Source organism: Lacerta agilis, chromosome 12, assembly GCF_009819535.1.
Source record: "Lacerta agilis isolate rLacAgi1 chromosome 12, rLacAgi1.pri, whole genome shotgun sequence".
In the NCBI taxonomy this organism is placed as follows: Eukaryota; Metazoa; Chordata; class Lepidosauria; order Squamata; family Lacertidae; genus Lacerta; species Lacerta agilis.
The window spans coordinates 55,347,239-55,374,222 of record NC_046323.1 but is presented as its reverse complement, the minus strand read 5'-3'; the positions used below and the strand labels follow the sequence as shown (position 1 = coordinate 55,374,222).

The following is a 26,984-nucleotide window of genomic DNA, read 5'->3' as shown; positions in this document are numbered from 1 at the left end:
TCCCTCCCCCAGCCAGGATTCGAACCCAAGAGCCACCCTCTCCCCTCCCAGCAGCTGGGAGTCTGGCTGCCTGCAGCGCTCCTGGTTGTCAGCAGGTGACCCTGTGCTCACTTCCTCTCCCCCCTCTCCACCTGCGGAGGCCCCCCAGGTGACGCTGCGCCCCATGACGCTCTCAGTGGCCCCCCCGGTGCCCATCCTCAGCTGGCCTGCGAGGTCTCAGACTTCTACCCTCTGGGTGCCTCGGTCAGCTGGAAACAGAGGAGGTCCGGTGCCCCCCAGGACGCCTTCCTGGACATCGGGACACCTTCAGCTTCACCCGCCTGTTGCCCGTACTGACCAAGGACCACAGGGTCTCCTACGTCTGCCACATGGGCCACTGGGGGGGTCGCGAGGCGGGGGGGGGGTCAAGAAGGCGGTTGTGCTCCATGTGGCAGGTGGGGGGGCCTCCGCGTGCATGTCTGCGCTTGTGGGTCTGTGCTGGGGTCCCCTGGGGGCTGGGTGCGATTCCTGACTCTCCGTTGCTGGAGATTTTGATGTGGAGGTTGGGTGGCCGCCTGTCCTGCCTGAGACCGGAGGCTTTTTTGGTTAGGAATCATGACAATGGAAATCAAGAAGACAAACAGACCATTATTTATGTTCTTCACAACTGATGCCAGGATTCTAACTGCGAAAAATTGGAAAAGCGAAACCACCCCCTCAAAACTCAAATGGCAAAACAAATTGCTAGATTAATTACTGGGGTTATGAAGCACAAGAACATCATTGCAATCCTCACCCAAATACTAATTAAAGTCTCTTAAAATTTAATTACTACATAGAAACTGATTTTTTTTATTAAAAAAAACATTTTTATTAAATCTCCAAAAGTATTTCAGAACATTATATAATTTTTTTACCCCATAAATTTTCTTCTTGACGTCCCACCTCCCTTTCCTGATGTGTGTTTTTTGCTCCCTTTTATTAGTTGTTTTACAGCACATATGTTTTTTACTTTCTAAACTGCAGGATTGTGAATTCTTTCACCTATCCATTAATATTTCAAATCCTGCCAACAACTTCATGTCTGAGTGATACTTCAATAGATAATCCATCAATGGTCTCCAATCCCCCTTGAACACTTCATCATTATATCCTCCAAATCTGGCAGTTAATTTCACCATTCCAGCATAATCCCTGAATTTCAGAAGCCATTCCTCCTTTGTTGGTAATCCCTCCTCTTTCCACCCCTTGTCTATATAAAGTTCTAGCTGCTGTTGTTGCTACATAAATAAATTAGCTTTCTCACGACCTCTGTCCCCATTGCTCCTAGAAGAAACACTTGGGTTTTTAAGGAACTGTCAGCTTAAACATCCATTTCAGTTAATTGCATATCATTTCCCCCCAAATACATTGCCTTTTCACAGGACCACCACATATGTTAAAATCCTCCTATTGACATTTCCGGCATGTACATTTTTATGCATCTTTGCTAGTTTATATGGTGTTAAGTATATATACATTATTTTCATATAGTTTTCTCTCAAGGCAGAATATGCAGTAAAATTCAAATCTACCTTCCATAGTCTCTCCCAAGCAGTTATCACTACACAGCAATTGCTATGGTTTCTCCGCACTGAGTTATTTGATGGGAAATGAGATGGGAGCTCTGACCGAAGCTCTTCCCAAGGCACTGATAGCGTTTCTCGCCTGTATGAATTCTTTGATGGCAAGTGAGGTTTTTCTTCACAGTGAAACTCTTTCCGCAGTCCAAGCACTGATAGGGATTCTCCCCTGTATGAATTCTCTGGTGGGAAGCGAGGCTACTCTTCCACTTGAACCCCCTTCCACATTCCGAGCACTGATATTGCTTCTCTTCACGGTGAATACTTTTATGCCGATGGAAGTTTGACCTTGTATTGAAGTTCTTCCCGCATTCCAAGCACTGATACGGTTTCTCTCCGGTATGAATTCTTTGATGGGTCGTGAGATGGGCACTCTGAGTGAAGCTCTTGCCACACTCTAAGCACTGATATGGATTCTCCCCTGTATGAATTATTTGATGGGAAGTGAGACTGACCTTCCACCTGAACCTCTTTCCGCATTCCAAGCACGGATAGTCTTTATCCTCATAGTGAATTCTCTGGTGTCGATGGAAGCTTGTGCTTGTAGTGAACCTCTTTCCACAGTCCAAGCACTGATAGGGTTTCTCCCCTGTATGAATTCTTTGATGGGATGTGAGACGGGAGTTCCGAGTGAAGCCCTTTCCACATTCCAGGCACTGATAGTGTTTCTTCCCAATGGGATTTATTTGATGGGAAGTGGAAAGGGAGCTTTGACCGAAGCTCTCTCCACACTCCATATATTGATATGGATTCTCCACAGTGTAGATATTGTCATGGTCTCCCTCATTCTTCCTTTCCAATTCATCCCCTCCTACAATTAAGAGAGAAACTAATTAGAGCCTCAGAAAGAAATGGTGCCCCAAATTATTGAACAATGCTAATGAACGCTTGTGATAGGGGAAAAGATGGAGGGAATTAATGTGAGGTCCTACTACAGGGTTCACTGCCTTTATTGACTGGAATTAACTAACATATTTATGGGATTTGAAAATCCTGACACTATTCTGGGATGTATTTCATTTGGGCCAATCATGGAATCCACCACATCTCCAATGTCAGTCGTCCCTTTGGTCAACCAAAAACAGACAGAAGCAAAAACGAAAGCGTAAATCCTGACAAAAATTACTTCTCTTACCACTGCAAAGCCTACAGGTGAAACTCGAAAAATTAGAATATCATGGAATTAGAAATTAAATTAAATTTCTAATTAAAATTAGAAACTCGAAAAATTAGAATATCATGGAAAGGTTCATTTCTTTCAGTAATTCAACTTAAAAGGTGAAACTAATATATGAGATAGACTCATGACATGCAAAGCTGATGATTAACAATTTCAACTTTGGGGTTTTCATCAGCTTTGCACCATAATCATCACAATTATAACAAATAAAGAGTTGACGTATCTCGCTTTGCATGTCATGAGTCTACCTCATATATTAAACTCCAGTAGCTAATGAAAACAATTGCTTACATAAATGGACTTTTCCATGATATTCTAATTTTTCAAGTTTCACCTGTACATTAAAAAATACTGGGGCAGTTCAGACCAGCTTCATCATCGTATTTTAAAAGGAATGGAGGAAGAATATTCGCAGACAAACCAGGAAATACCCCTCCATTCAAGGTGAGCTGTAGGGGTATTAGAATAAGAGATGCTGGAGGTGGCACTGTTGAGCAGCATCATTTATTTAGTTTAATGCATTTTTACAAGTCATATGTGCATCATATAGTATTCATCATTATCTTTTATCCTTGGACTTTCCAGTCCATCTCTACATGGCATTCTAGGGAGTCTTGTCAGAAAAACCCAGGACACATTATCAAAAGCCATGATATGCCCACTCCTCTGGTCTCTTTCTCCCAGACCACTCCTTCTATACGCCCCCCCTCCTTTCAGTTTTCAAAAACAAAACAAAACACCACCCTTAAATATACTTCTGGACATCAAGAAATGGGAAGCAGGGGGAAAATAAACTAACTGTCCCCCACAACAAAAGTGATTAAAAAGCTTCTTCCTTCCTTCTCCCTTCAGTCTTAAGCCCTCTGCTTTTCTTATTTAATCTGTCCTCATCTCTGCTTGCCTGTAGCCTTGTCTCCTTTATAGTCTATACAGTGGTACCTCGGGTTACAGACACTTCAGGTTACAGACTCCGCTAACCCAGAAATAGTACCTTGGGTTAAGAACTTTGCTTCAGGATGAGAACAGAAATCGTGTGGCAGCGGCAGCTCCCATTAGCTAAAGTGGTACCTCAGGTTAAGAACAGTTTCAGGTTAAGAACGGACCTCCAGAATGAATTAAGTTCTTAACCCGAGGTACCACTGTAGTCCTCTCTTGGCTTATTCTTTCCTTAGGAGAGTTTTAATGCTACCTGCCCCCTTGAAGGTTTAAATCAAGCCAAAGTCCACTCAAGTTCCACAATCCACATTTGTCCCATAGTCCATTCAGGTCTTGCTGTGTTTCAACATCTATTTATTCAGTCTCTTTAAGACGTTTCCCCCATGCATTCATTCTTGTCTGTAGTCTGTTTTATACTCCAATTTTAGCCTCAAATTTCTTGAGTGGAAATCTTTGTTTTCTGGGGTGGTCTTTTTCAGAGAGAGAATCCCTTACGCCCCAGGGGCTGCTTCACAGATGTTCCCCTTCTTTCCTCCTTAGCGCTATTTTCCACCAGCGACACAGTCACTCACCCACCCACCATCTTTTTATCCCCCCCTCCACTTCCACCTTTCCAATCCTCTCTTCCACCTCTTATCCTCTCCATTTTCCAGCTGTTTGAGCTTTAGAAGTTCATCTCTCTCTTTCTCATCCCTTCCTCTCGTCCCTTCCACTTCCCTCATACTTAGACTGTTCTTCTCAACAGTAACCACAGTCAGTTTCCCCCCAGGCAGCGTAGTGCCATATCGAGATGGGCTTCTTTTTTCTTAAGTACTTTTGGGGGTCCAGTGGCTCTTCCTCCCAGACCCAGCTCGTTTCTGGGGTGCTACCGCTCAGTTAGGTCCACACCAGGGGCTTTCTGTCCTGGAGGGAGCATAGCTCCCCTTCGCTGTCTTAACCCCCTGCCCCGATCCTTCATGGAGCTTTCTCAGCCCCGTTCGAGATCCTCTGCACTGCGGGGTGTCCTTGGAGGCTCCAGATTCCCCTGGAGGTTTTGGGGGGGAGTCGCAGAGCCCTCACTTTCTCCCCTTCTCCTCCAAGACAGCCAACTCTCGCTCAGCGAGTGCAACCAGCTCCATCAAAATATTGCAGATTTCTCACATAGATATATGTATGGAATTTCAAAACAAATACAGTGGTACCTCGGTTTGCAAACTTAATCTGTTCCAGAAGTCCGTTCTTAAACCAAGGCACGCTTTCCCATATGAGGCCTCCCGCCGCCGGTGCCCTTCCGCCGTTCGGAATCCGTTCTTAGACCGAGGTAGAGTTTGCAAACCGGGACACTATTTCCGGTTTTGCGGAGTTCTTAAACAGAATCGTTCGTAAACAGGACTGTTCTTAAACCGAGGTACCACTGCATGATGATCCAACAGGGAGCCTTACTGAGAGAGACCAGGATCCCACAGTTATCCTCCATGACTTCCTTATGCAGAGCTCTCTGGTCAGGACCCAGCAATGCCCACTCCTCGTCTGCGAAATGAACAGCAACATCTTCAAAGGACACGGGGTCCTAAAAGGAAAAGGGAAATGTGCTCCTCTTAGGCAGTGTAAATATTATCTACTACACATTGCTCTGGTATTCTGTGCCTGTTAGTGGCTGTCTTGTTTGAATGGGATTGTTTTGCTGCACATTTTAAGTATGAATGCTTATATTGGCATCTCTGTGTAAAAACTTTTTCATGTGTTTTAATGATGGGTATTAATCATTGTTTAAATGAGTGGAACTTCACACTGTGTTCTTCAAGTCATTTTGTTAGCACAAACATTCCCATTTGCCAGATGGAAAGATCCTCTCTCTCATCTCGCTGTTACATGGAAGGGCACCTTCCCAATGTCCTAAAGCAAACTTTAAGGAGTGCATGGCAGCCTAGGCAGGGGAAGGAGAGAAGGGAGGCCCCATTGTGCAACTCATGGAGCCGGGTAGGTGAATCCTGACCACTCTTCATAGTCTGCCTACTGCTTAGAAGCCTGTTTTAGTATTCATTGTTAAGTATATGAAGAAAATGGCAACAAGTGGCAATCAATTATTCAGGGGTGGCCAACTTCCAAGAGACTGCAATCTACTCACAGGGTTAAAAACTGGGGGGGTCGAGCTTGTTGAGCTTTTTTTTTAGGAAGGAAAGCCCTGTTTGGGGGGCTTCAGGGCAAAGATGTAGAGCTTTTTTTTAGGGGAGCCAAAGTTGCTGAGTTTCTTTGGGGGGAGCCAGTGATCTACCAGTGATCTACCACAGACATCCAGTGATCTACCAGTAGGTCACGATCTACCTGTTGGACATGCCTGAATTATACGGATGACCTTTCAGCCTTTGTTAAGGGCAGCTTTGACAGAAGCCAAGAGGAGGAGGAAGATTTGTTTGGGCTGCCCCACCCCTCGGCCTCTCCCCACAAGGCTCCTTCCCCTGACCTGATCTGGTTCCGCAGCTGCTGCTGCTGCTGCTGCTCCACCACCACCAGGAAAAGAGGGGCGAGGAGGTCTTGTCGGCATCATTCTGTCACCTGCAAGACACAAAGGTAAGTGGCAAGACATTCCTGCATGCTTCTCTCGGAGGTTCAGCTGTGCATCTCTGAGACGGGCATCAGAAAAAGTCTGACATGATGAGTACATTTGGACATTTGGACCCATTTCATATTTTATTTGTGTAAAAATACATCCAAAATACAACCAAAATGGTCAAAGGCCTGGAAACGATGCCTTATGAGGAACGGTTTAGGGAGCTGGGTATGTTTAGCCTGGAGAAGAGAAGGTTAAGGGGTGACATGATAGCCATGTTCAAATATATAAAAGGATGTCATATAGAGGAGGAAGAAAGGTTGTTTTCTGCTGCTCCAGAGAAGCGGACACGGGGCAATGGATTCAAACTACAAGAAATAAGATTCCACCTAAACATGAGGAAGAACTTCCTGACAGTGAGAGCTGTTCGGCAGTGGAATTTGCTGCCAAGGAGTGTGGTGGAGTCTCCTTCTTTGGAGGTCTTTAAGTGGAGGCTTGACAGCCATCTGTCAGGGATGCTTTGATGGTGTTTCCTGCTTGGCAGGGGGTTGGACTGGATGGCCCTTGGGGTCTCTTCCAACTCTATGATTCTATGATTCTATCTCCCCTCCTCTGGGCTCTTGGCCTCAACTGTCTCCACCGACCCCAAAAATGAAAACCCAAAGATTAGTTTCCGTATTAATAGAATGAGACCCAAAAGAGAAAACACTCCTTCCTCCTTACCCAGAAGCCTCTCTCTGGTGTCCAACGGAGTCCTCTCTGCCTCAGACAAATATGGACCCATTTCTGCTAACAGAAACTTTCCCTGAAGGAGCAACAAGGATTCAAAACAGGGAATGAAAATAAGGATTACAATAGGAATGGCAGAAGCAAACACTTCAGGGCTATCAGATCTCATTGCTTGCTTTCCAAAAAAAGAAAGGATGAGCCATTAGGAAAGAATTTTGGGGTATTCTCCCTTCTATTGAGAGCCCCTTGGGAGCATCCAGAGGAAAGTCTCTCTCACCTGCTGCTCTGCCTGCTTCCTCTCCTCTGCCTGACTCAATAGGAAACCTTCGGCCAGGGCCACCGCCTGGGAACTGGTCTCCGCTCCACATTCGCGCACCCAGCTCTCCATCTCCGGTGGTAGGACAGCCAGGAACTGCTCCAAGATCACCAGGTCCAGCATCTCAGCTTTCGTATGCTTTTCTGGCTTCAACCACTGATAGTAAAGGTTGTAGAGTCGGCTGCAAATCTCTCGGGGTCCTTTGGCCTCCTGGTAGCAGAACTGCCTGAGCTGCTGGCTCTGCACAACTGAGCGGAGAATGTCCTCCTCTCCCAGGATCTTCTTCACAGAGTTTTCCCAGAATCCCCCACTGCTCCCAGTTTGGATGTCATGGCCTCTTCCCATTTCAGGAACAACTGAGTCTTGCTCATCCATCTGTGCTCTCAGGAATCCCCCAAAAGATCGGAAGGATCCCCCTGGTCTTCTGCCCCGTTCTGTCTGTCCTAAGCAGAGGTGCTAGGAAATCCTACAAAGCAAACACATTGTCATGATCAGCGGAAGACAAAGGTTCATTGAGCAAGATTAGATGAGTCGCGCTAGAAACAAGGGCTGGACTGCAGCAGAGCCCAGACACTGAATTTTCTTTTATTTAAAAAAAGGGAAGGAGGAGAAGTCAGCCTCTAGCCCACATAGAAGGGCACTTCCCATGCAAAATGTGAAGGCAACTGAAGGGATTTCTGTGAGATGAATCAGCCTGCTTGCTCCTGAAGTCAAACCGTGATGGACAAGTGAGGAACTTGTACCGAGTGTGATCTGGACACCAGGCTCTAGTGGGGGTCCTAACCCTGGGGTCCTCAAGAACTGCTCCCCCTCCCACCCCCCACTTCCATGCACATTTCTTCCCTGCTTCTGTCTCCTTTTCTAGCACTTGGAAGCTCCAGTGTCCTCAAGACATACTACTAGGGAGGGGTCCCTGTTTCTTTGTTCTGCTCAGTCTCCTGAGGGCCAAGTGGGCGAGGCCAAGGGACATGTTGGTGGGGCCAGAGGACAATGCAAAATGGTCAGAGACGTTGAACTCTGCTTCTTTCTGTGATCGTAAGTTGAATCAAACTGCTTTTAATATTGCGTTTTAATGTGGTCCTCTGCCCTGGGAAATTAGGGTGAAGGGTGGGTAAAGGATAATAATAATCTTGCAGAAACCAAAATGCAGAAACCAGGTGATGGGCTGGTTTCCTCTCTGTATTAATGGCATTTCTACCCCACCTTTTTCTCCATTCATTGAACCCCTGCAGTATTGCTTGAGAACACATTTAACTCCTGTTTCAAAACAGCTGCATTAGATGTCATTTCCAGGCCCAATTCAAGGGGCTCACATAGGCCCCCAAATATTTGAAGGACCGCCTCCTTCCCTCTTGGTAGTTTCACCACCTGAGACATGTTTTCAGGACCCACCCTCTCCTGTAAGTGTAATTTGTTTAAACTCTTTAATACTGAATTTCAAAATGGTTGTAACTCACCTGAGTTACAAATGATGTAGTAGTAGTAGTAGTACGGTAGTAGTAGTAACAATAACAATAACAACCAAAGCACTTTACAGCATCGTGAGGAAAAAACAAAGCCTTAAGGAAACACACCCCACCAACATTTGGCTCAATCTGACTGCTTTAAATTTAAATTTCCAAGGAAAGCAGCCAGAGAGGACGAGAGGAAGTCAACCTACAATTGTTCATTGTATCTGAAGAAGTGTGCATGCACACGAAAGCTCATACCAAGAACAAACTCAGTTGGTCTCTAAGGTGCTACTGGAAAGAATTTCCTATTTTGTTTCAACCTACAATGTTATATAGATGATTAGATAGGTTTAAATAGTGTTTTTTATTGTGTCTCTTTTTTTGTATGTACGTAGTTTTTGTGTAGTGCTTTTGTTTGTTTGTGTTATGTTAAAAAATCTATAATTTTTTTTGGAAAAAATAAATAAATTTAAATTTGAACATAAGTTACCTTCTTCACTTTAAACCCCCCTCCCATGAGCGCCGCCAACGAAACAATATATAAAGGTCCGGGGTCCCTTTACCTTTACATACTGTTTCATTGGTAACAGAAGAGGAAACATGACTATTGCACTTAATCTAAGCACAACCCCCAGGTCCCCTGACTGGAAATTTATTCTGCTTTTTTATTATATGCAAATGACATGAGAAGACTTGGTCTATTTATCTGTATCTTTCATTCGTCCCATGATCCAAAAAGACATAAATCTGCAAAGCAGAACCTGGCCACATTTATGGGTTTGGGGTTCCTGCCAAGAACCATGGGAGCTGAACCTTGTTCAACCACACACACACGCACCCCCCCCTGACCCCCAGAGTGGTTTTGCAACCCCTCCTTCTTGCCGGGGCAGAGGGAGCTGGTGAGAGAGGGTCTCCCAGCAACTGTAAGCCCTTGGGGGGGGGGGGTGTGCTGCCTCCTTCAACCCCAACTCTCTGTGTTTGATTCCTTGCATTATGAAGACCCCCCAGTGTTGCTGCCAGGGATGCCAAGAGTCATCCAGTCCATCTCCCAAGAGGTTCTCGGCAGGGCTTCCTGTTCAATCTCACAAGATCCTCTGAGCATGTAGGGACTGCAGGTCCGGATAGGTGCACATGTGCCAGCCAGGAGTCTGGATAAGACCCCTGTCCTATTTGAGGGTGTGTGTGTGTGGGGAGAGCTTTGATTGTAAGGGAAGTGCAAAGGAGGGTTCGTCTGCATCTGCAGGAACTCAACATCAGAAGAGAAGAGGAGCTCTGCAGGATCAGGCCAGCGGCCCCCCCCCCATATTGAGCTCATCCATCTGAATGGGGGGCAAGTGGCATGGATAGAGTTGCAGACCTCCTGCACTCCTCTCTCTGGCTTTGGGGGCAGGGCTCTCTCTTCTCCCTGACTTGGGGGTCCCCCTATTCCTGAGCTGAGCAGACCCCCCCCCCAATGCATCCTTCACCTGCAGGCAGCCCTGCCCCCCCTTCTCCCCATTGCACCCTATGGGGGAAGAGAGACGAAACTCACCGGATCCCAGGAGGAGCAACGAGGAAGCAAAGGAGAAAGACAAAAGGAACCCCCCACCCTCTCGCAGGAAGAGACCGGGAACGGGGGGGGGGGGTTCTGCTCTGGAGGACCCGCTCGCCTCGCCCCCTCCCTCGCCTTTCTTTCCCGGCCTCTCTAGGAATGCAGCTCAGTTTCTTTTAACCCTCAAGAAGCCGAGCGCAGCAAGCTCAGCCCTCCCTCTTCCTCTCTGCATTCCCTCTCTCCAGCAGCAGCACCGCCAGAGGGAGGGAGGGAGGGAGGGAGACACACACACACACACACACACACCCGCCCGAGCAGGTTGCCCCGCAAGAGCCGAATGCGCGAAGCCGGAGCCGGCTCTCTCCAGAAGCGCAGGTCGCCAAGTGCAGGTGGCCCGCCAGGGCACAGGGTTGGGGGCTTCGTCTGGATCCAAGAACCATAATCATAATCATAAAAATGTATTATTCATACTTCTTCTTTGGCAATCCCTCGTAGGCGAGTAAGACTGTCTTCCAGAAACAAGGTTTTAACAATAAAATAAAAAAATATTTCCAGTAGCACCTGTAAATGGAAAATCCCAGGTGTGGAACTGTCCAGCTGATGAAAACCCCCAAGTTGAAATTGTTAATTTGGGGTTCTCATCAGCCGTACGCCATAATCATCACAATTATAACAAATAAAGGCTTGACATATCTTGCTTTGCATGTCATGAGTCTATCTCATATATTAGTTTCACCTTTTAAGCTGAAGGGGCCAAATTGTGCTTGACCCTCCGCCACACATGGCATGAAGGTCATTGGCTAATGGCTTGCAGCTCACAGAGCTGCATAGTAGTGTGAAGAAATGTTGGGCCCTGGGTGTGTACTCCGTAGTAATTTTTTTTAAAAAAAATATCTTTATTGATAATCATAACAGCATACAGACAAAAATAAACATACAAATCAGCAAACAAACCCATACTACATCCTATATTATTTTAATCTTTAATATTTCTTCCTCCTCCCCCTCCCCTATATGCAATCTTGTTGTTCTTATATTATTCTGTTATTTAAATTCCTTTAATAAACTCATTTTTTTCTTATTTTTATTCATTTACCTTGCAATATACAGTTACTATTATTTAGTAATATTTCTTTGCTAATAATTAGTTTACCTTTCCAACCTTCTCCATATATATTTCAACACATTCCCATTCTTTATTGACCTTTATAGCTCTGGTACGATTGTTTTCCAGTTTTTTGCAACCAATAATCGTGCTGCCGCTGTTCCATATGAGAATATATTCTTCTTGTTTTTAGGAATATCATCTGTTAGTAATCCCAATAAATATGCTTCTTGTTAATGAATTGTAATCTTATTCCCCCCCCCCCATTTTTCATGAACCCTTATCCAAAACTGTTTTATTAGCCTACACACCCCAACCACATGTGAATTAGGGTTCCCACTTCTGCATTGCATCTCCAACATTTGTTTGAATAATTTTTATATATTTTGGCCAGTTTCACTGGTGTTAACATACCACCGGTGGCACATTTTCATGATATTTTCTCTTATCAGGTAGCAAGCGGTAAAGTTTATATCTTGGGTCCATAATCTTTCCCAGTTTTCTAGGTATATTGTTTTGCCCAGGTCCTGTGCCCATTTTATTGTTGATTCCTTTATGACTTCATCTTTTACATCCCACTCCAATAATAAATTGTACATTCTTGATATTATCTTTTTATCCGATTGTAATAATTCCTTTTGTAAATTTGAGATCCCCTGTTCGAAACCCTGTTTTTATCCTCTTTAAACAAAATTGCTATCTGATGATAATGGAGCCAACTAATTTCTTCATATGGTCTTTAATTTCTTCATATGCTCTTAATTTTAAAATACCTTGTTCTTTTATTACTAACTCATGGTAGGTTGGCCAGATCTTTCCCATGTTCAATTTTTTAATTCCTATCACCTCTGGTGGTGAAACCCACCAGGGTGTTTTTCGGTTCAAGTAACCAACAATGACTTTCCCAAACTTTATATAAGGGCCTTCTGATTATATGATTTAAGAAATCTTTATTATTTAACACTTTACCATATGCCAAATATAAGTGCCAACCACCCCTCAATATCTAAGATCTCTGTATTCCTCAGCAAAATCCAATCTTTAATCCACCCGAAACTGGCCGCAAAATAGGGACTTCCAGTGGAGAGCCATTTTGACCGGTAGGGAGATCTCTCAGCTCTGAGAGACTCCAGCGCTGTCAGGAACGGGGGTGCCGCAACTGCGCTGCAGACCCCCTAAAAACTTCAGGAGGGGTGTCCTGAAGACATGGTGATCCGGCGGGTGCCCAAGCGCGCCTCCTCTACTCTCTGGTAAGCCCTAGTAAGGGCTGCCGGAGTGAACGGGGTTGCAGGCGCGGGCGCTGTGGATCCAGCACTATCCTGGCCGCGTGAAGCAGCGATTGCCGGCAGAACAGAGCGCTTCATTCTTCCGTTAAATTTGGCCTATTTAGACTTTGTTAGTACCAATTGCATTAAGGGGAAAAAAGGATTTTTAAAATTAGGTTTGGAAGGGAGGTCGGTCCCTGATAGTTGATACAGTAAGAGACAGTGCTACATTGTAGCCGAGGCTGAGTCAAAGTTGAGAAACAAAGAAGTCTTCTGAAACTGTTTCTCCTGTAAAAGAGGAGCTGGATTTGACTTTATTTGAATTGGAATTGACTTTGAAAATTTATACCCCTTCTTTGTGGAGGTCTTGAAAGGATTGGCAAAGAACAAAGCAAAAATGGCGCTGTACACAGCAATGCAATTGTGTTGACTGGGAAGTTGTTTTGCGACCTTGAATATGCTTAAGGGGAAATGGTCGGTGGAATTTCAGAAACAGACTTTGGAACTCTTGCAACAGATAACTGGGAAAATCGAGTGCATGGGACAGAGGGTGGAAAGACTGAATTTGACTTTACAGAAAAGTGGACTAGAGACTAAAAGTGAGTTTGGAGGATATAACACAAGTGCAAAAGGAACAAGAGAATATCCAAGGGGAAAAAATCAAAGGGAGTATGCATGCAAAAAGGATTTGATAACGCAAAAGTCATGGTCCAGAAGGAAGACAAAGAAGTGCAACCACTCAGGGCTTTGCTATTTTACCACGAGAATGTTACAATGCTGCAAGAGGACAGGAACAGAAGCCAGCAAGCTTTGACTTTTGGGTCGTGGTTTTTGAAAGTGTTGGAGCTCTGACTGAAGCGCATTACATATCCCAATCATTGTTACAGTTTCCCCTGCAATGAGTTCTTTCATGGGAAGTGAGACTGGAGTTCTGACTGAAACTCTTTCCACATTCCAAGCACTGATAGGGTTTCTCCCCGGTATGAATTCTTTGATGGGAAGTGAGATTGCTGTTGTAGCTGAAGCTCTTTCCACAGTCCAAGCACTGATAGGGTTTCTCTCCGGTATGAATTCTTTGATGGCAAGTGAGAATGAAGCTCCGACTGAAACTCTTTCCACATTCCAGGCACTGATAAGGCTTATCCCCAGTGTGGATTCTTTGATGGGAAGTGAGATGGGAACTCTGACTGAAGCTCTTTCCACATTCCAAGCACTGATAGGGTTTCTCTCCGGTATGAATTCTTTGATGGCAAGTGAGAATGAAGCTCCGACTGAAACTCTTTCCACATTCCAGGCACTGATAAGGCTTATCCCCAGTGTGGATTCTTTGATGGGAAGTGAGATGGGAACTCTGACTGAAACACTTTCCACATTCCAAGCACTGATAAGGTTTCTCTCCGGTATGAATTCTTTGATGGGCAGTAAGAATGGTTCTGTGCTTAAAGGTATTTCCGCATTCCAAGCACTGATAGGGTTTGTGCCCAGTGTGGATACTTTGATGGGAAATGAGCCTTCCCTTCTGACTGAAGCTCATTCCACATTTCAAGCACTGGTAGGGTTTTTCCCCGGTATAAATGGGATTCATTCGATAGAAAGGGGAATGGAAGTTTTGATTGTAGCTCTCTCCACAGTCTGAATATATATGTGGCTTCTCCACTGTGTGGATTTTGTCATGGTCTCCCTTGTTTTTCATTTCTAATTTATCACCACCTGCAACAAAGAGGAAAAACAGATCAGAGCTTCATGGGGAAATGTAGCTAATGAATGCTTTTCATAAGGGAAGAACTGAAGGGAGTTATCTGTGAGGTCTTACTAAAGGGTTCACTAGCTTTGTTGACTGGCATTAAGGATAGTATCTATGAGATTCTGAAATTAGAAAACCTGCCTGGCTCTTTTCTCAGATAAGATTTTACTCGGCCCTATCATCGAATCCGCTTCATCTCCAAGGTGAGTAGCCTCATTGGTCAACAAAAAATGGACAGAAGCAACATCAAAAGAGCCTAGGAGAAACTACTGGCACTTCCCTAACAAGTCGCTGAGACGGCTAGAGCGCCAGTGGCGGAAAACTCATTCTGAATCAGACTGGACACAGGCTAGAGCTCAACTTCGAGCCTACCAAGTGGCAATGGCGATGGTGAAGAGGACCTTCTTCACCGTTGCTATTGCATTTGCAGAAAACAGCAGCAGGAGACTCTTCCAGGTGGTTTGCAATCTATCAGAACCACCTTCGTCACCGGGGCCTGGTAGGGACCCCAAAATCTCCTGCAATGCTTTTGCAAAGTTTTTTGCTGATGAAGTTGCTCAGATTCAGAAGGAGGTAGACTCCACCATGGGAGCAGGGCTGGGGCGGGAGAGTGCTAGAGCCCTGTCTAGTCATGTTTCATGGGGTCAACTCCAATCTGTTACCTCCGAGGATGTGGACAGGCTGCTTGCACGAGTGAAACCGACCACCTGTCTCCCTGATCCTTGCCCATCCTGGCTAATAAAAGTGAGCCGGGAAGGGCTGGGTGATGGGCTCCGCGGGGTGGTGAATGCTTCCCTCTGCGAGGGAGTCTTCCCAGACCCGCTGAAAGAGGCGCTCATTAAACCGCTTCTTAAAAAAAAATCTTTTGACTTAGCCAATATAGCCAACTATCACCCTCGTCCTGAATGGGATAACTCTGCCCCTGAAGGACCAGGTGTGCAGCCTGGGAGTCATTTTGGACTCACAGCTGTCCATGGAGGCACAGGTTAATTGTGTCCGAGGCGGCTGTCTACCAGTTCCATCTGGTACGCAGGCTAAGACCCTACCTGCCTGCGGAATGTCTCGCCAGAGTGGTGTATGCTCTAGTAATGCGCTCTATGTGGGGCTACCTTTGAAGGTGACCCGGAAACTGCAATTAATCCAGAATGCAGCAGCTAGACTGGTGACTGGGAGTGGCCGCCGAGACCACATAACACTGGTCCTGAGAGATCTACATTGGCTCCCAGTACATTTCCGGGCAAAATTCAAAGTGTTGGTGGTGACCTTTAAAGCCCTAAACAGCCTCAGTCCAGTGTACCTGAAGGAGTGTCTCCACCCCCATCGTTCAACCCGGACACTGAGATGTAGCGCCGAGGGCTTTCTGGTGGTTCCCTCGCTGCGAGAAGCCAAGTTAAAGGGAACCAGGCAGAGGGCCTTCTTGGTAGTGGCGCCTGCCCTGTGGAACGTCCACCCATCAGAGGTCAAAGAGATAAACAACTACCAGACATTTAGGAGGCATCTGAAGGCAGCCTTGTTTAGGGAAGTTTTTAATCTGTGATATTTTAATGTATTTTGGTATTTTTTGGAAGCCGCCCAGAGTGCATGCATATGAAAGCTCCTACCAATAACAAACTTAGTTGGTCTCTAAGGTGCTACTGGAAGGAATTTTTTTTATTTGGCGGAAGAATATTCACAGACGAAACATTAGATAGCCCCCTATTCAAAATGTTCTGTACGGGTGTGAAGAGTCACAATGTTGTAGGTGTCATTGTTGAGGTTTGTCACATGGAGATATACATATTACATTTCAGAACAGATATGATGATTCATCAGGGAGCTTTACCGAGAAAGTCCATCATCCCACGATTCTGCTCCATGACTTCCTTATGCAGAGCTTTCTGGTCAGGATCCAGCAACACCCACTCCTCATCCGTGAAAGGAACAGTGATATCTTCAAAGCACACTGGACCCTAAAAGAAAAAGGGAAATGTCCTCATACAGCGTAAAGATGATCGACTAGACATTGATCTGGTGTTTTCTGCTTGTTCATGGCTGTGTTGTTTTCAAGGAATTGATCTGCCGCACATTTTAGTTATGGAGTATTATTTTAACATTTCAAACGAATTGTTCTATTGTGTCTTTCAATGGTGAGTATTAATCTTGTTGCAAATGGGTGGAACTGAACATGGTGTTCCTCAAATAATTCTCTCTGCGCAAGCGTTCCAATTTGCCGGGGGGGAGGGGGAGGATCCCCTCTGTACTCTCCCTGTGTGCTGTTCTTCAGGGGGCAAATGAGAAGCAAGAGGAGACATAGGAAAGCCCCAAACGTGAATCCTGGCTACTGTTTTTTATCGTTTCTCAACTGCTTAGAAGCCTATTTTAGCATTCAACAATAAATAAAGAAAACGGTGACTGAGAAATAATGCAAGCAACAGAAAGGCTAGTTGAGGTGAGGCGGCTGTTCCTTATTTTCAGCACACTGACCTTCTAGAAAGGCCTATTTGGTCTTTGTTCAGGGCAGCTTGGACAGAAACAAAGTGGAGGAGGAGTGAGATTTCCTTGGGCCCAGAGGCACCCTGAGTATCCCACCCATCAGCCTCTTTCCTTCCTGCTACCTGATCTGGTTCCACAGCTGCCGCTTCCCCTCCACAGCCATGAAAGGATGAACGAGGAGGTCTTGCCAACATCCTTCTGTCACCTGCAAGAGACAAAGGTAAGTGTGAAGCCAGGTGTGCATGCTTCTGTCAGAGGTGAAGCAGTGCAGCTCTAACAACAGACGGGCCTTAGGAAAAGCCTCACCTGCAGAGTGCATTTGGACGTCTGTACCATTTCGTATTTCAGTGTCTTCCCTTCCTTGGGGCTTTCCCCCCAAGAAGATTCAAGGAACCCCTGGATGAGTTTTGGAATTCACGGAATGTGACCAAACAGAAAAACAACCCAATCCTCCATACCCTGTGTCCTCTCTGTGATGTCCAATGGAGTTCTCTCTGCCTCAGAGGAATACGGGGCCATTTCTGCAAACAGATCCTTTCCCTGAAATAAAAGAATCAATGTTAGAGTTGGAAGGGATTCCAAGGGTCATCTTGTCCAACCCCATGCAAAGCAGGAACCTCAACAAGGATTCAAACAGAGAATGAGGAGAAGGGTTAGAAAAGGAATGGCAGAGGCAAACAATTTAGGGGTATCAGATATCATTCCTTGAATGCTTTCCAAAAAAGAAGAGCCATTAGCTGAGAATTTGGGGATCTTCTCCCTCATCATGGAAGCCCCTTGGGAGTATCCAGAGGAAAGTCTCTCTCACCTGCTGCTCTGCCTGCTTCCTCTCCTCTGCCTGACTCAGGAGGAAACCTTCGGCCAGGGCCACCGCCTGGGAACTGGTCTCCGCTCCACATTCCCTCACCCAGCTCTCCATCTCTGGTGGAAGGACAACCAGGAACTGCTCCAAGATCACCAGGTCCAGCATCTCGGCTTTCGTATGCCGTTCTGGCTTCAACCATTGATGGCAAAGGTGGTAGAGTTGGCTGCAAACCTTTCGCGGTCCTTCAGCATCCTTGTAGCAGAACTGCCTGAACTGCTGGCTCTGCATATCTGAGCAGAGGATGTCCTCCTCTCCCACGATCTTTCGCAAAGTGTTTTCCTGGGATTGCCCACTGCTCCTAGTTTGGATGTCATGGCCTCTTCCTGCTTCAGGGCCAGCTGAGTATTGCTCCTCCATCTGTGCGCTCAGGAATCCTCTAAGAGACTGGAAGTAACCCTTAGTCTTCTGCCAAGTCCTATCTGTCCAAATTACAGGTGCTAGAAAATACTACAAAACAAATATATTGTTCTGTTGTAAGATTGACACGCAGTCAGGAGAAGAAAAATGTTCCTTGGGCAGGCATGGATGAGTCTTGGTTTAATTCTTATTACCACTAATACTGAATTTTAATTTGCCCTGGGTAATCAGTGTAGTAGTAGCTGGATTCTGCAACAAAGAGGTTGGATTGGACTAAGGTTACCAGATTTTTTTCAATGAATCCATGGACACTTTTCAACTTCCTACTAAATAGATGGATTTTGTCAGGGGACCGATTTCTAAATCTGGGGACTTTCCCTGGGAAATGGGGATGTCTGGTAACCTTAGACTAGACAGCTCTTGGCATCCCTTCCAACTCTACAATTCTATGATTGTATAATTCTAATAATATTAATAACAACAGCAATAACATAAAGCATCAAGTGTGGAAAAAAACAAAGCCCTTGAGATTTTGGCATAGGTAAGCACAAACACCCAATCGGCATTTTGGTTCACCTCTGTTTTGAATCTCTGCGTGACAAACCTCCAATATTTTGATGCTGCTCAATAGCACCACCTCCAGCATCTGGGGTCCCCCACAGCCCACCTTGAATCGAAATCTCCCACTCTGGGGGGGGGGAGGTGGGCATGGGGCGTCATAGCTCAAGGAGTGGGGGCGTTGCCTCCCCACCCCCACCTGGCTCTCGAAGGGGGGCAGCCTTGCAGATACCCCCCCCCAAAAACCCTCTTCCTCAGCCAGCCCGAGATCGCGGTGGGAGGAGCAGGAGGCTCAGCCCTTTTAGAGGCTCCCTCCCCACATAGGTTGCCCGGAGTTACAGGACTCGGGTTGTAACCAGGCTGTGCAACCGGGCGAGTCAGGGGCAGGTGGGGGGGCGGGGAGGAGAGAGATGCAACCTCCCCTTCAGTGAAGTATATATATACTAGTAGATATTAAGCCCGTTAAAATAACGGGCGCTAGAACATATGTGGTCTATGGTATAGATCACACCAGTTTGTTTGTCCTACAGAATTTCAGAGGCGACTCTGCCTCAATGTTAGTTATAGACAGGTGCCCTGGGTCAGCAACCAGGACCCCCAAGAATAAAGGTGGCAAAGCTTCCCACTGCACTTCTCTCCATGTCAGGATACGCTCCACCTATTACATGTTCGCATATCAGGCTGCTGTCAGTAGCATAGGAGGAGCTGGAGAAGTGGGAAATTTGCAGTCACTGTACTTCTCTTGCGCAGTCTTTGCATTGTGCTGAAAGAGCAGCTTCTGACTGCATGAGCTGTTTGGGGACTGCTGTTAAATGTATAGGAGGATTTCTCTCCCTAGGGGTCAACCGGCTCTCGGAAGGGAGGGAGGTACATGCGCTCCCTCTCGCACAGCCGGGCTCTGTGAAGGGGCGCTCGGTGCGTTCCCCTCAGCGCGGCCGCCGCCAGCGGTCTCGCCTCAGCCGACCGGCCTCCCTCCCTCGCTGCCGGCTCTCCTCCTCCTCCGCCAGCTGCCTGGGCGAGACCCGGAAAGAGGAGGAGGAGAGCGGCAGCAGCAGCAGCAGCAGGAGGGTGTCGGTTGCGGGTCGAGAGAGAAGAGTTTTTAAATGATCCTCTTGCCCGCTTTTTTACCTGGGGGGGGGGAGATGAAGGAGCCGCTGCGCTTCCTGAGGCCCTTTAAAAAAAAAAACCACTTGCACGCAGACTCGCAGTTTGGGTCTCTCTCCCCCCCCCCAGTTCCCCCTGCAATTGATTTTTTAAACTGAAAAACACACACACACACACACACACAACCCCCCCCCCCCATAGACTGGTTGCGACTCGAGGCCGCCCGAAGGACAAAGGACAATAATGGCACATACACATGCCATATTTCAGAGGCGGGAAGGGCACCAACTGACCCCAAAGGGGTCGCCCTTCCCAGGGGGCAAGAACTGTGTCCACTCCTGAGGCAGAAAGGGTCAAAACGGACCCCCACCCCCAAAGTAAAGGGGCCAGAACTGACCCCTACTGAAGTGGCCCCTCCTCTGAGGGAGAAAGGAAGGGGGGGCAGAACCGTCCACTCCCGCTCCCCCCCACCACCACAAAGCGGCGGGAAAGCGGCGTGAGGGGAGAAGAAGAGACAGGCAAGACGGGGGCGGAGCTCCGCGCGAGGCCGGGACGGCCCATCATCTCTCAACCTCCAGCGGGCCTGGGCCCAGTCAGGGCTTAGGAAGGGGGCTGGTCCACGCGGGAGAAGGAGGCACCGCTACCGCTGCTTTCTTTCGCACGCCCTGTGGAAAAAAAGTTGCCCGTTCGCTCTCGCCGCCGTCCAGGAGGAGGGAGAAGAGGGAGCCGTCGCCGCCACCACCCTCAGCCTTTCGGGAGCATGGAGGGAGCGGGGGAGAGAGAGGCGGGCGACGGCGAGGGGGAAGCGGAGCGCGAGGAGGAGGAAGAAGCACGGAGGAAGAAGAAGAGGCGCCCCCCCTGACTCGCCCCCTTTCTTCCTTCTCTACCCGGGCCGTGGAGCAGCGGTAGCAGCGCGGACACGCCCACCCCCAAGGGGGTTAAAGAGGCACGCTTCCCTCAAAAGGCGCTGGACCTCGCCGGTGGGGCGGCTGCTTCCTGCTCACCGGCTTCTCTTTTTGGGAAGCAAAAAGACGCAGCGGCGGTGGCAGTTGAAGCGGAACGCCGGCGCTCTGTGGGGCGGGCTGTTCTGGGCTGCTCTCCTCGGCCTCTGGAGCGCCGCCGTTCGGATTCAACCGCCCCGCTTGAACTGCCGACGCTGCTCGTGGCCTGATGTCTCTCTGCGCCAATCCCTGTGTCCGTGGGGCACATGCGCAGTAGCGCAAACCCAGAGACACACGGACTGGACGCAGAGACACTTGCATTTTATATATATAGATGTATATTTCACACACATACAGTATACGCAAATCGAAGAAGTGTGCATGCACACGAAAGCTCATACCAAGAACAAACTTGGTTGGGTCTCTATAAAGTGCTACTGGAAGGAACTTTTTTTATTTCGACTACAAAATCGAGAGTCAGGATGCTTCCTTGGGCTCCCCAAGAGGTGCGGTCCAGCACTGGTCTTCTTTCACTGCCGAGGAGGAGGAGGAGGAGGAGGAGGGGACTGAACTCTACCATTCCACCAAAATTGCTCCGCCTGCTGCAGACCGAGCCCCTCCTCCCTCCTGGGGCTTCCCTGATCCTGGAGAAAGGTTCAAATTCCTCGAGCATCCGGCTTGTGAATGGGGCGGAAGGGAGGAGTTGCGCCCCCTTGCCTCTCCAAAGCAGGGGATGCATGAGGGTCCCAGCCTGCGGGTGGGAGTGGGGGTCACCCCCCCTGCTGATGGAGGTGAGGCAGTGATGGAGCCCAAGTCACCCTGTGAACTTCGTGGCTGAGTGGGGATTGGGTAGCAGGGCTGGATTTAGGTTTGATGAGGCCCTAAGCTCCTGAAGGTAATGGTGCCCTTTATATGTCCAGAGCCATAATCATAATCATAATGATAATAATTTATTATTCATACTTCTTCTTTGGTGATCCCTCGTAGCTGAGTAAGATTGTTTTCCATAAACACGGTTTTAACCAGGGGTCCAGGAAACTTTCAGCAGGGGGCCAGACTATATTTTTTTGGGGGGGGAAATGAACGAATTCCTATGCCCCACAAATAACCCAGAGATGCATTTTAAATAAAAGGACACATTCTACTCATGTAAAAACATGCCGATTCCCACTGTCCATGGGTCGGCTTTAGAAGGCGATTGAGCAGGATCCGGCCCCCGGGCCTTAGTTTGCCTACCCATGGTTTTAACAGTGGGTCCGTAAGTGACTATGGAGGCCAATTCTGGACCCACACATCCTTCCACAGTGGGGACATTATATACATGTGTTAAGTTAGACATATACTCAAAACAATCCTTCCTTCCTTCCTTGTGTGAATTTAATGCAGACCAAGACAACTGCACATTTTTTCATCTCTGCCGAGTTAATTAGTTGGTCCTTTCTCTCTCTCGCCCTGACCTTGCCACTGTGATCCATGCAACCATCACCTCCAGGCTTGATTATTGTAACTCACTCTATGTGGGGCTGCCCTTGAAGCTGACCCAGAAACTCTAGCGGGTGCAGAATGCTGTGGCAAGGCTACCGGTACTTACGGGGTCCTCGCCACGGGAGCACATTCACCCAGTGCTATACCAGCTGCACTGGCTCCTGGTGGATCAGGTTTAAGGTGCTGGTTTTAACCTTGAAAGCCCTATACGGCCTAGGACCCTCGTACCTACGGGACCACCTCTCCTGGTATGCCCCACGGAGGACCTTAATGTCTGCAAATAATAACACCCTGAAGATCCCAGGCCCCAGGGAGATTAAACTGGCCTCGACCAGAGCCAGGGCCTTTTTGGCCGTGGCCCCGGCCTGGTGGAACACTCTCACAAGAGACCAGGATTTGACATCTTTCCGCAGGGCCTGTAAGACAGAGCTGTTCCACCAGGCCTTTGGTCGGGGTTCAGCCTGATTCTTTTCTCTCTGTATAATAATAATAACAATAATAAAGAATAATTTTATTATTTGTACCCCGCCCATCTGGCTGGGAAAACCCAGCCATTCTGGGCAGCTTCCAACAACTATTAAAATATATTAAAATATCACAGATTAAAAACTTCCCTAAACAGGGCTGCCTTCAGGTATTTTCTGAATGTCAAGTAGTTAAACATTAAGGAGGCCTCCTCGCCCACTCACAGGCCCTTTATAAGACCAGTGGTAAGTTGGCCTTAGAGAATATTAACCACTCTCAATTTTACCCTGTGGACTGCCATCTGTCCAGATTTTAATTTCTTTTGAACTAATTTTAAGATGTACTGTGTTTTAATTGATTGCCTGTTTTTATGTTTCTTATGCTCTTTGTATACTGTGTTAGTTTTATGATGTTAGCTGCCCTGAGCCCAGCTCTGGCCAGGGAGGGCGGGGTAGAAATAAAAAATTATTATTATTTATTATTATTATGATTGCCAGAAGGCAAGGGGTTAACAACCACAGAGCCTTTAAATCCTAGATAAGGCTGCAAGGCTCAGATTAGTGTTGATCTCTCTTCTCTCCAGGAGGAAGCGTAAAAAGGTCCCTTTGCCTTTTACAAAGACTATTCTTTCTCTTGCTTACCATGCTGTCAGTCTGGAAGGGCGTGTGGCTGCTCTGCAGACACACATAAATGACCTTCATGCTAACTTCCGTATTTATCTATGATGTACGGTGTCTTTGCCTATATTCATGTCGGAAAAACACTCTGGGGCGGATGGCAAACTCCCCCAGACTCCGGAGCGTCCTCCCGGTGGCCCTCTCTGGCTGGCATCCCTCTTCAGTCCAGAGCGCCAGTAATCTGCGACTCTTCCCTCATGAAAAGAGCACACAGGTCTTCTAGCATCACACAGCAAGAAGAAAGAGCCATCTGTAGATCTAAGCTACTTTATTTACAGTCTTATTTACAGAGGCTTGATAATCCTGTCTGTGTTCTGTGAACACCAGTACAGAACTGTGAAACGGCAAAAGTGAAACTAAACATACAATTACAGGTAGGTAGCCGTGTTGGTCTGCCATAGTCAAAACAAAATAAATAATAAATAAATCCTTCCAGTAGCACCTTAGAGACCAACTAAGTTTGTTCTTGCTATGAGCTTTCGTGTGCATGCACACTTCTTCAGATACACGAAAGCTCATACCAAGAACAAATTTAGTTGGTCTCTAAGGTGCTACTGGAAGGATTTTTTTTATTTTGTTTAAACATACAATAACACACTTAGGTGGAAAAGAGAAGACTAGACTTCCGTTCCCACACTCACTGATGTGATTTACACCAATTGTAACAGTCCTGCTGTAGCAGAAGAGGATATATAAAAATCCCAACAATTCATACTGCTTTTGAAGGACACAAGATTCCTATAAGTAAACCCTTTAATGCTCATTTGAAAGACTGTCTGGCTATTGGTAAAAGGAGCAGAGTTAGCAAATCCCAAGTGCCCAGAATGGATACCTAATACAGACTTTGCTGCCTCATGCTTTCTGTATTGCTGTGCAAACTGCTACAAGAGGCTTTAAGAATAGAGTGAAGCCACATGGATTTCAATGTTGGTCTCACAACCATTTGTCCAATTGTTAGTGTGCAAACGCATGTGGGTAGCAGGGATCCCTAGTACTGTATTCAATATCCACCCAACGGCCCCCCCCCCCCGCATTTCTGGGGCTCTGAGTTTCCTAAGGTGATATTTATATTGACAGAAGAGTCCGTTCATTACACTACGGTTGTGAGCCCAATTATAGCAGTGCTCCACTGATAGATGGTAACCTCATCAGTGGGGCCAAATCGTGCTTGACCCTCCGCCACACATGGCATGAAGAAGGTCATTGGCTAATGGCTTGCAGCTCACAGAGCTGCATAGTATTGTGAAGAAATGTTGGGCTCTGGGTGTGTACTCCATAGTCCTGAAAGACATGGTCGACTTCCGTGCTGGGTCCCCAAAGGTCAAAAACACGGTTGCAATCCTCATCTACCTATTCATTAAAGTCCCTTAAAATTTAGTTCTGTACACAGCCATGGGTATGGCTTCTCCTGATTTTGAGTTCACTGATGGGCAGTGAGATTGTGGAATTCTTTCTGTATTTGAAGCACTGATAAGGTTTTCGCCCATGAAAATTATTTCATGGAAAGTTAAGAGAGGAGCTCTGACTGAAGTGCATTACATATTCCAATCATTGTTACAGTTTCCCCTGCAATGAATTCTTTCATGGGAAGTGAGACTGGAGCTCTGACTGAAGCTCTTTCCACATTCCAAGCACGCATATGGTTTCTCCCCAGTATGAATTCTTTGATGGACTGTGAGAACAGAACTCCGATTAAAGCTCTTTCCACATTCCAAGCATTGATAGGGTTTCTCCCTAGTATGTATTCTTTGATGAGAAATGCAAGCAGTGCTGTGATTAAACGTCTTTCCACAGTCCAAGCACTGATAAGGTTTCTCCCCGGTATGAATTCTTTGATGGGCAGTGAGAGAGGAGCTCTGACTGAAGCTTTTTCCACATTCTAAGCACTGATAGGGTTTCTCCCCTGTATGAATTCTTTGATGGACAGTGAGACTGTGCCTGAGACTGAAGCTCTTTCCACAGTCCAAGCACAGATAGGGTTTCTCTCCTGTATGAATTCTTTGATGGCAAGTGAGAATGAAGCTCTGACTGAAACTCTTTCCACATTCCAGGCACTGATAAGGCTTATCCCCAGTGTGGATTCTTTGATGGGAAGTGAGATGGGAACTCTGACTGAAGCTCTTTCCACATTCTAGACATTGATAGGGTTTCTCCCCTGTATGAATTCTTTGATGGGAAGCGAGAGTGGCTCTGTGATTAAAGGTATTTCCGCATTCCAAGCACTGATAGGGTTTGTGCCCAGTGTGGATTTTTTGATGGGACATGAGTTGGGAGTCCTTAACGAATCTCTTTCCACATTCCAAACAATGATAGGGTTTCTCTCCGGTATGAATTCTTTGATGGCAAGTGAGAATGAAGCTCTGGCTGAAACTCTTTCCACATTCCAGGCACTGATAGGGCTTATCCCCAGTGTGGATTCTTTGATGGGAAGTGAGATTGGAACTCTGATTGAAGCTCTTTCCACATTGGAAGCACTGGTAGGGTTTCTCCTTTGTATGAATTCTTTGATGGGAAGTGAGATGATCCTTCCGACTGAAGCTCTTTCCACATTCCAAGCACTCATAAGGTTTCTCCCCTGTATGGATTCTTTGATGGGAAGTGAGAGTGGTTCTGTGCTTAAAGTTATTTCCACATTCCAAACACTGATACGGTTTCTCTCCTGTATGAATTCTTTGATGGGAAGTGAGCTTTCCCTTCTGACTGAAGCTCATTCCACATTTCAAGCACTGGTAGGGTTTCTCCCCGGTATGACTGGGATTCATTTGATGGGAAGGGGAATGGAAGTTTTGATTGTAGCTCTCTCTACAGTCTGAATATTTATGTGGCTTCTCCACTGTGTGGATTTTGTCATGGTCTCCCTTGTTTTTCATTTCTAATTTATCACCACCTGCAACAAAGAGGAAAAACAGATCAGAGCCTCAGGAGGAAATGTAGCCCTCAATGATTGAACAATGCTAATGAATGCTTTTCATAAGGGAAGAACTGAAGGGAGTTATCTGTGACGTCTTACTAAAGGGTTCACTAGCTTTGTTGACTGGCATTAAGGATGGTATTTATGAGATCCTGAAATTAGAAAACCTGACCCTTTTTCTCAGATTTTACTTGGCCCTATCATCAAATCCGCTTCATCTCCAAGGTCAGTAGCCTCATTGGTCAACAAAAAATGGACAGAAGCAACATCAAAAGAGCCTAGGAGAAACTACTGGCACTTCCCTAACAATTCTAAAGCCTACGTTTGGAAAGGCCTTGGCAGTTCAGACTAGGCTGACTCCCTTATGTAATATTTTATTCTAGATTGTTTTATTTGACTTTTAACATAGTTTGTAAACCGCTTTGAGGTTTTTTTTAATGTGAAATGAAAGGAATAATAACAATAGTAATAATACCTGGAGGAAGAATATTCACAGACGAAACATTAGATAGCCCCCTATTCAAAATGTTCTGTACGGGTGTGAAGAGTCACAATGTTGTAGGTGTCATTGTTGAGCTCCATAAAAATATTGGAGGTTTGTCACACAGAGATATACATATTACATTTCAGAACAGATATGATGATTCAACAGGGACCTTTACCGAGAAAGTCCATCATCCCACGATTCTGCTCCATGACTTCCTTATGCAGAGCTTTCTGGTCAGGATCCAGCAACACCCACTCCTCGTCCGTGAAAGGAA

General features: G+C 46.5%; 1 protein-coding gene across 1 annotated transcript; it reads right to left on the bottom strand.

The window, feature by feature from the left end:
• Positions 1–867: 867 nt before the first annotated feature.
• LOC117055473 (zinc finger protein 420-like) lies at positions 868–26,984 on the bottom strand. Its single transcript, XM_033165007.1, has 10 exons — positions 26,886–26,984; positions 24,883–26,199; positions 13,511–14,213; positions 13,418–13,421; positions 10,581–10,697; positions 7,254–7,283; positions 6,971–7,052; positions 6,161–6,252; positions 5,140–5,266; positions 868–2,412 (listed from the first exon to the last, which is right to left on the bottom strand). The coding sequence occupies exons 1-10, from the start codon at positions 26,917–26,919 to the stop codon at positions 1,583–1,585; spliced, it is 3,336 nt and encodes a 1,111-aa protein (XP_033020898.1). The 5' UTR covers positions 26,920–26,984; the 3' UTR covers positions 868–1,582.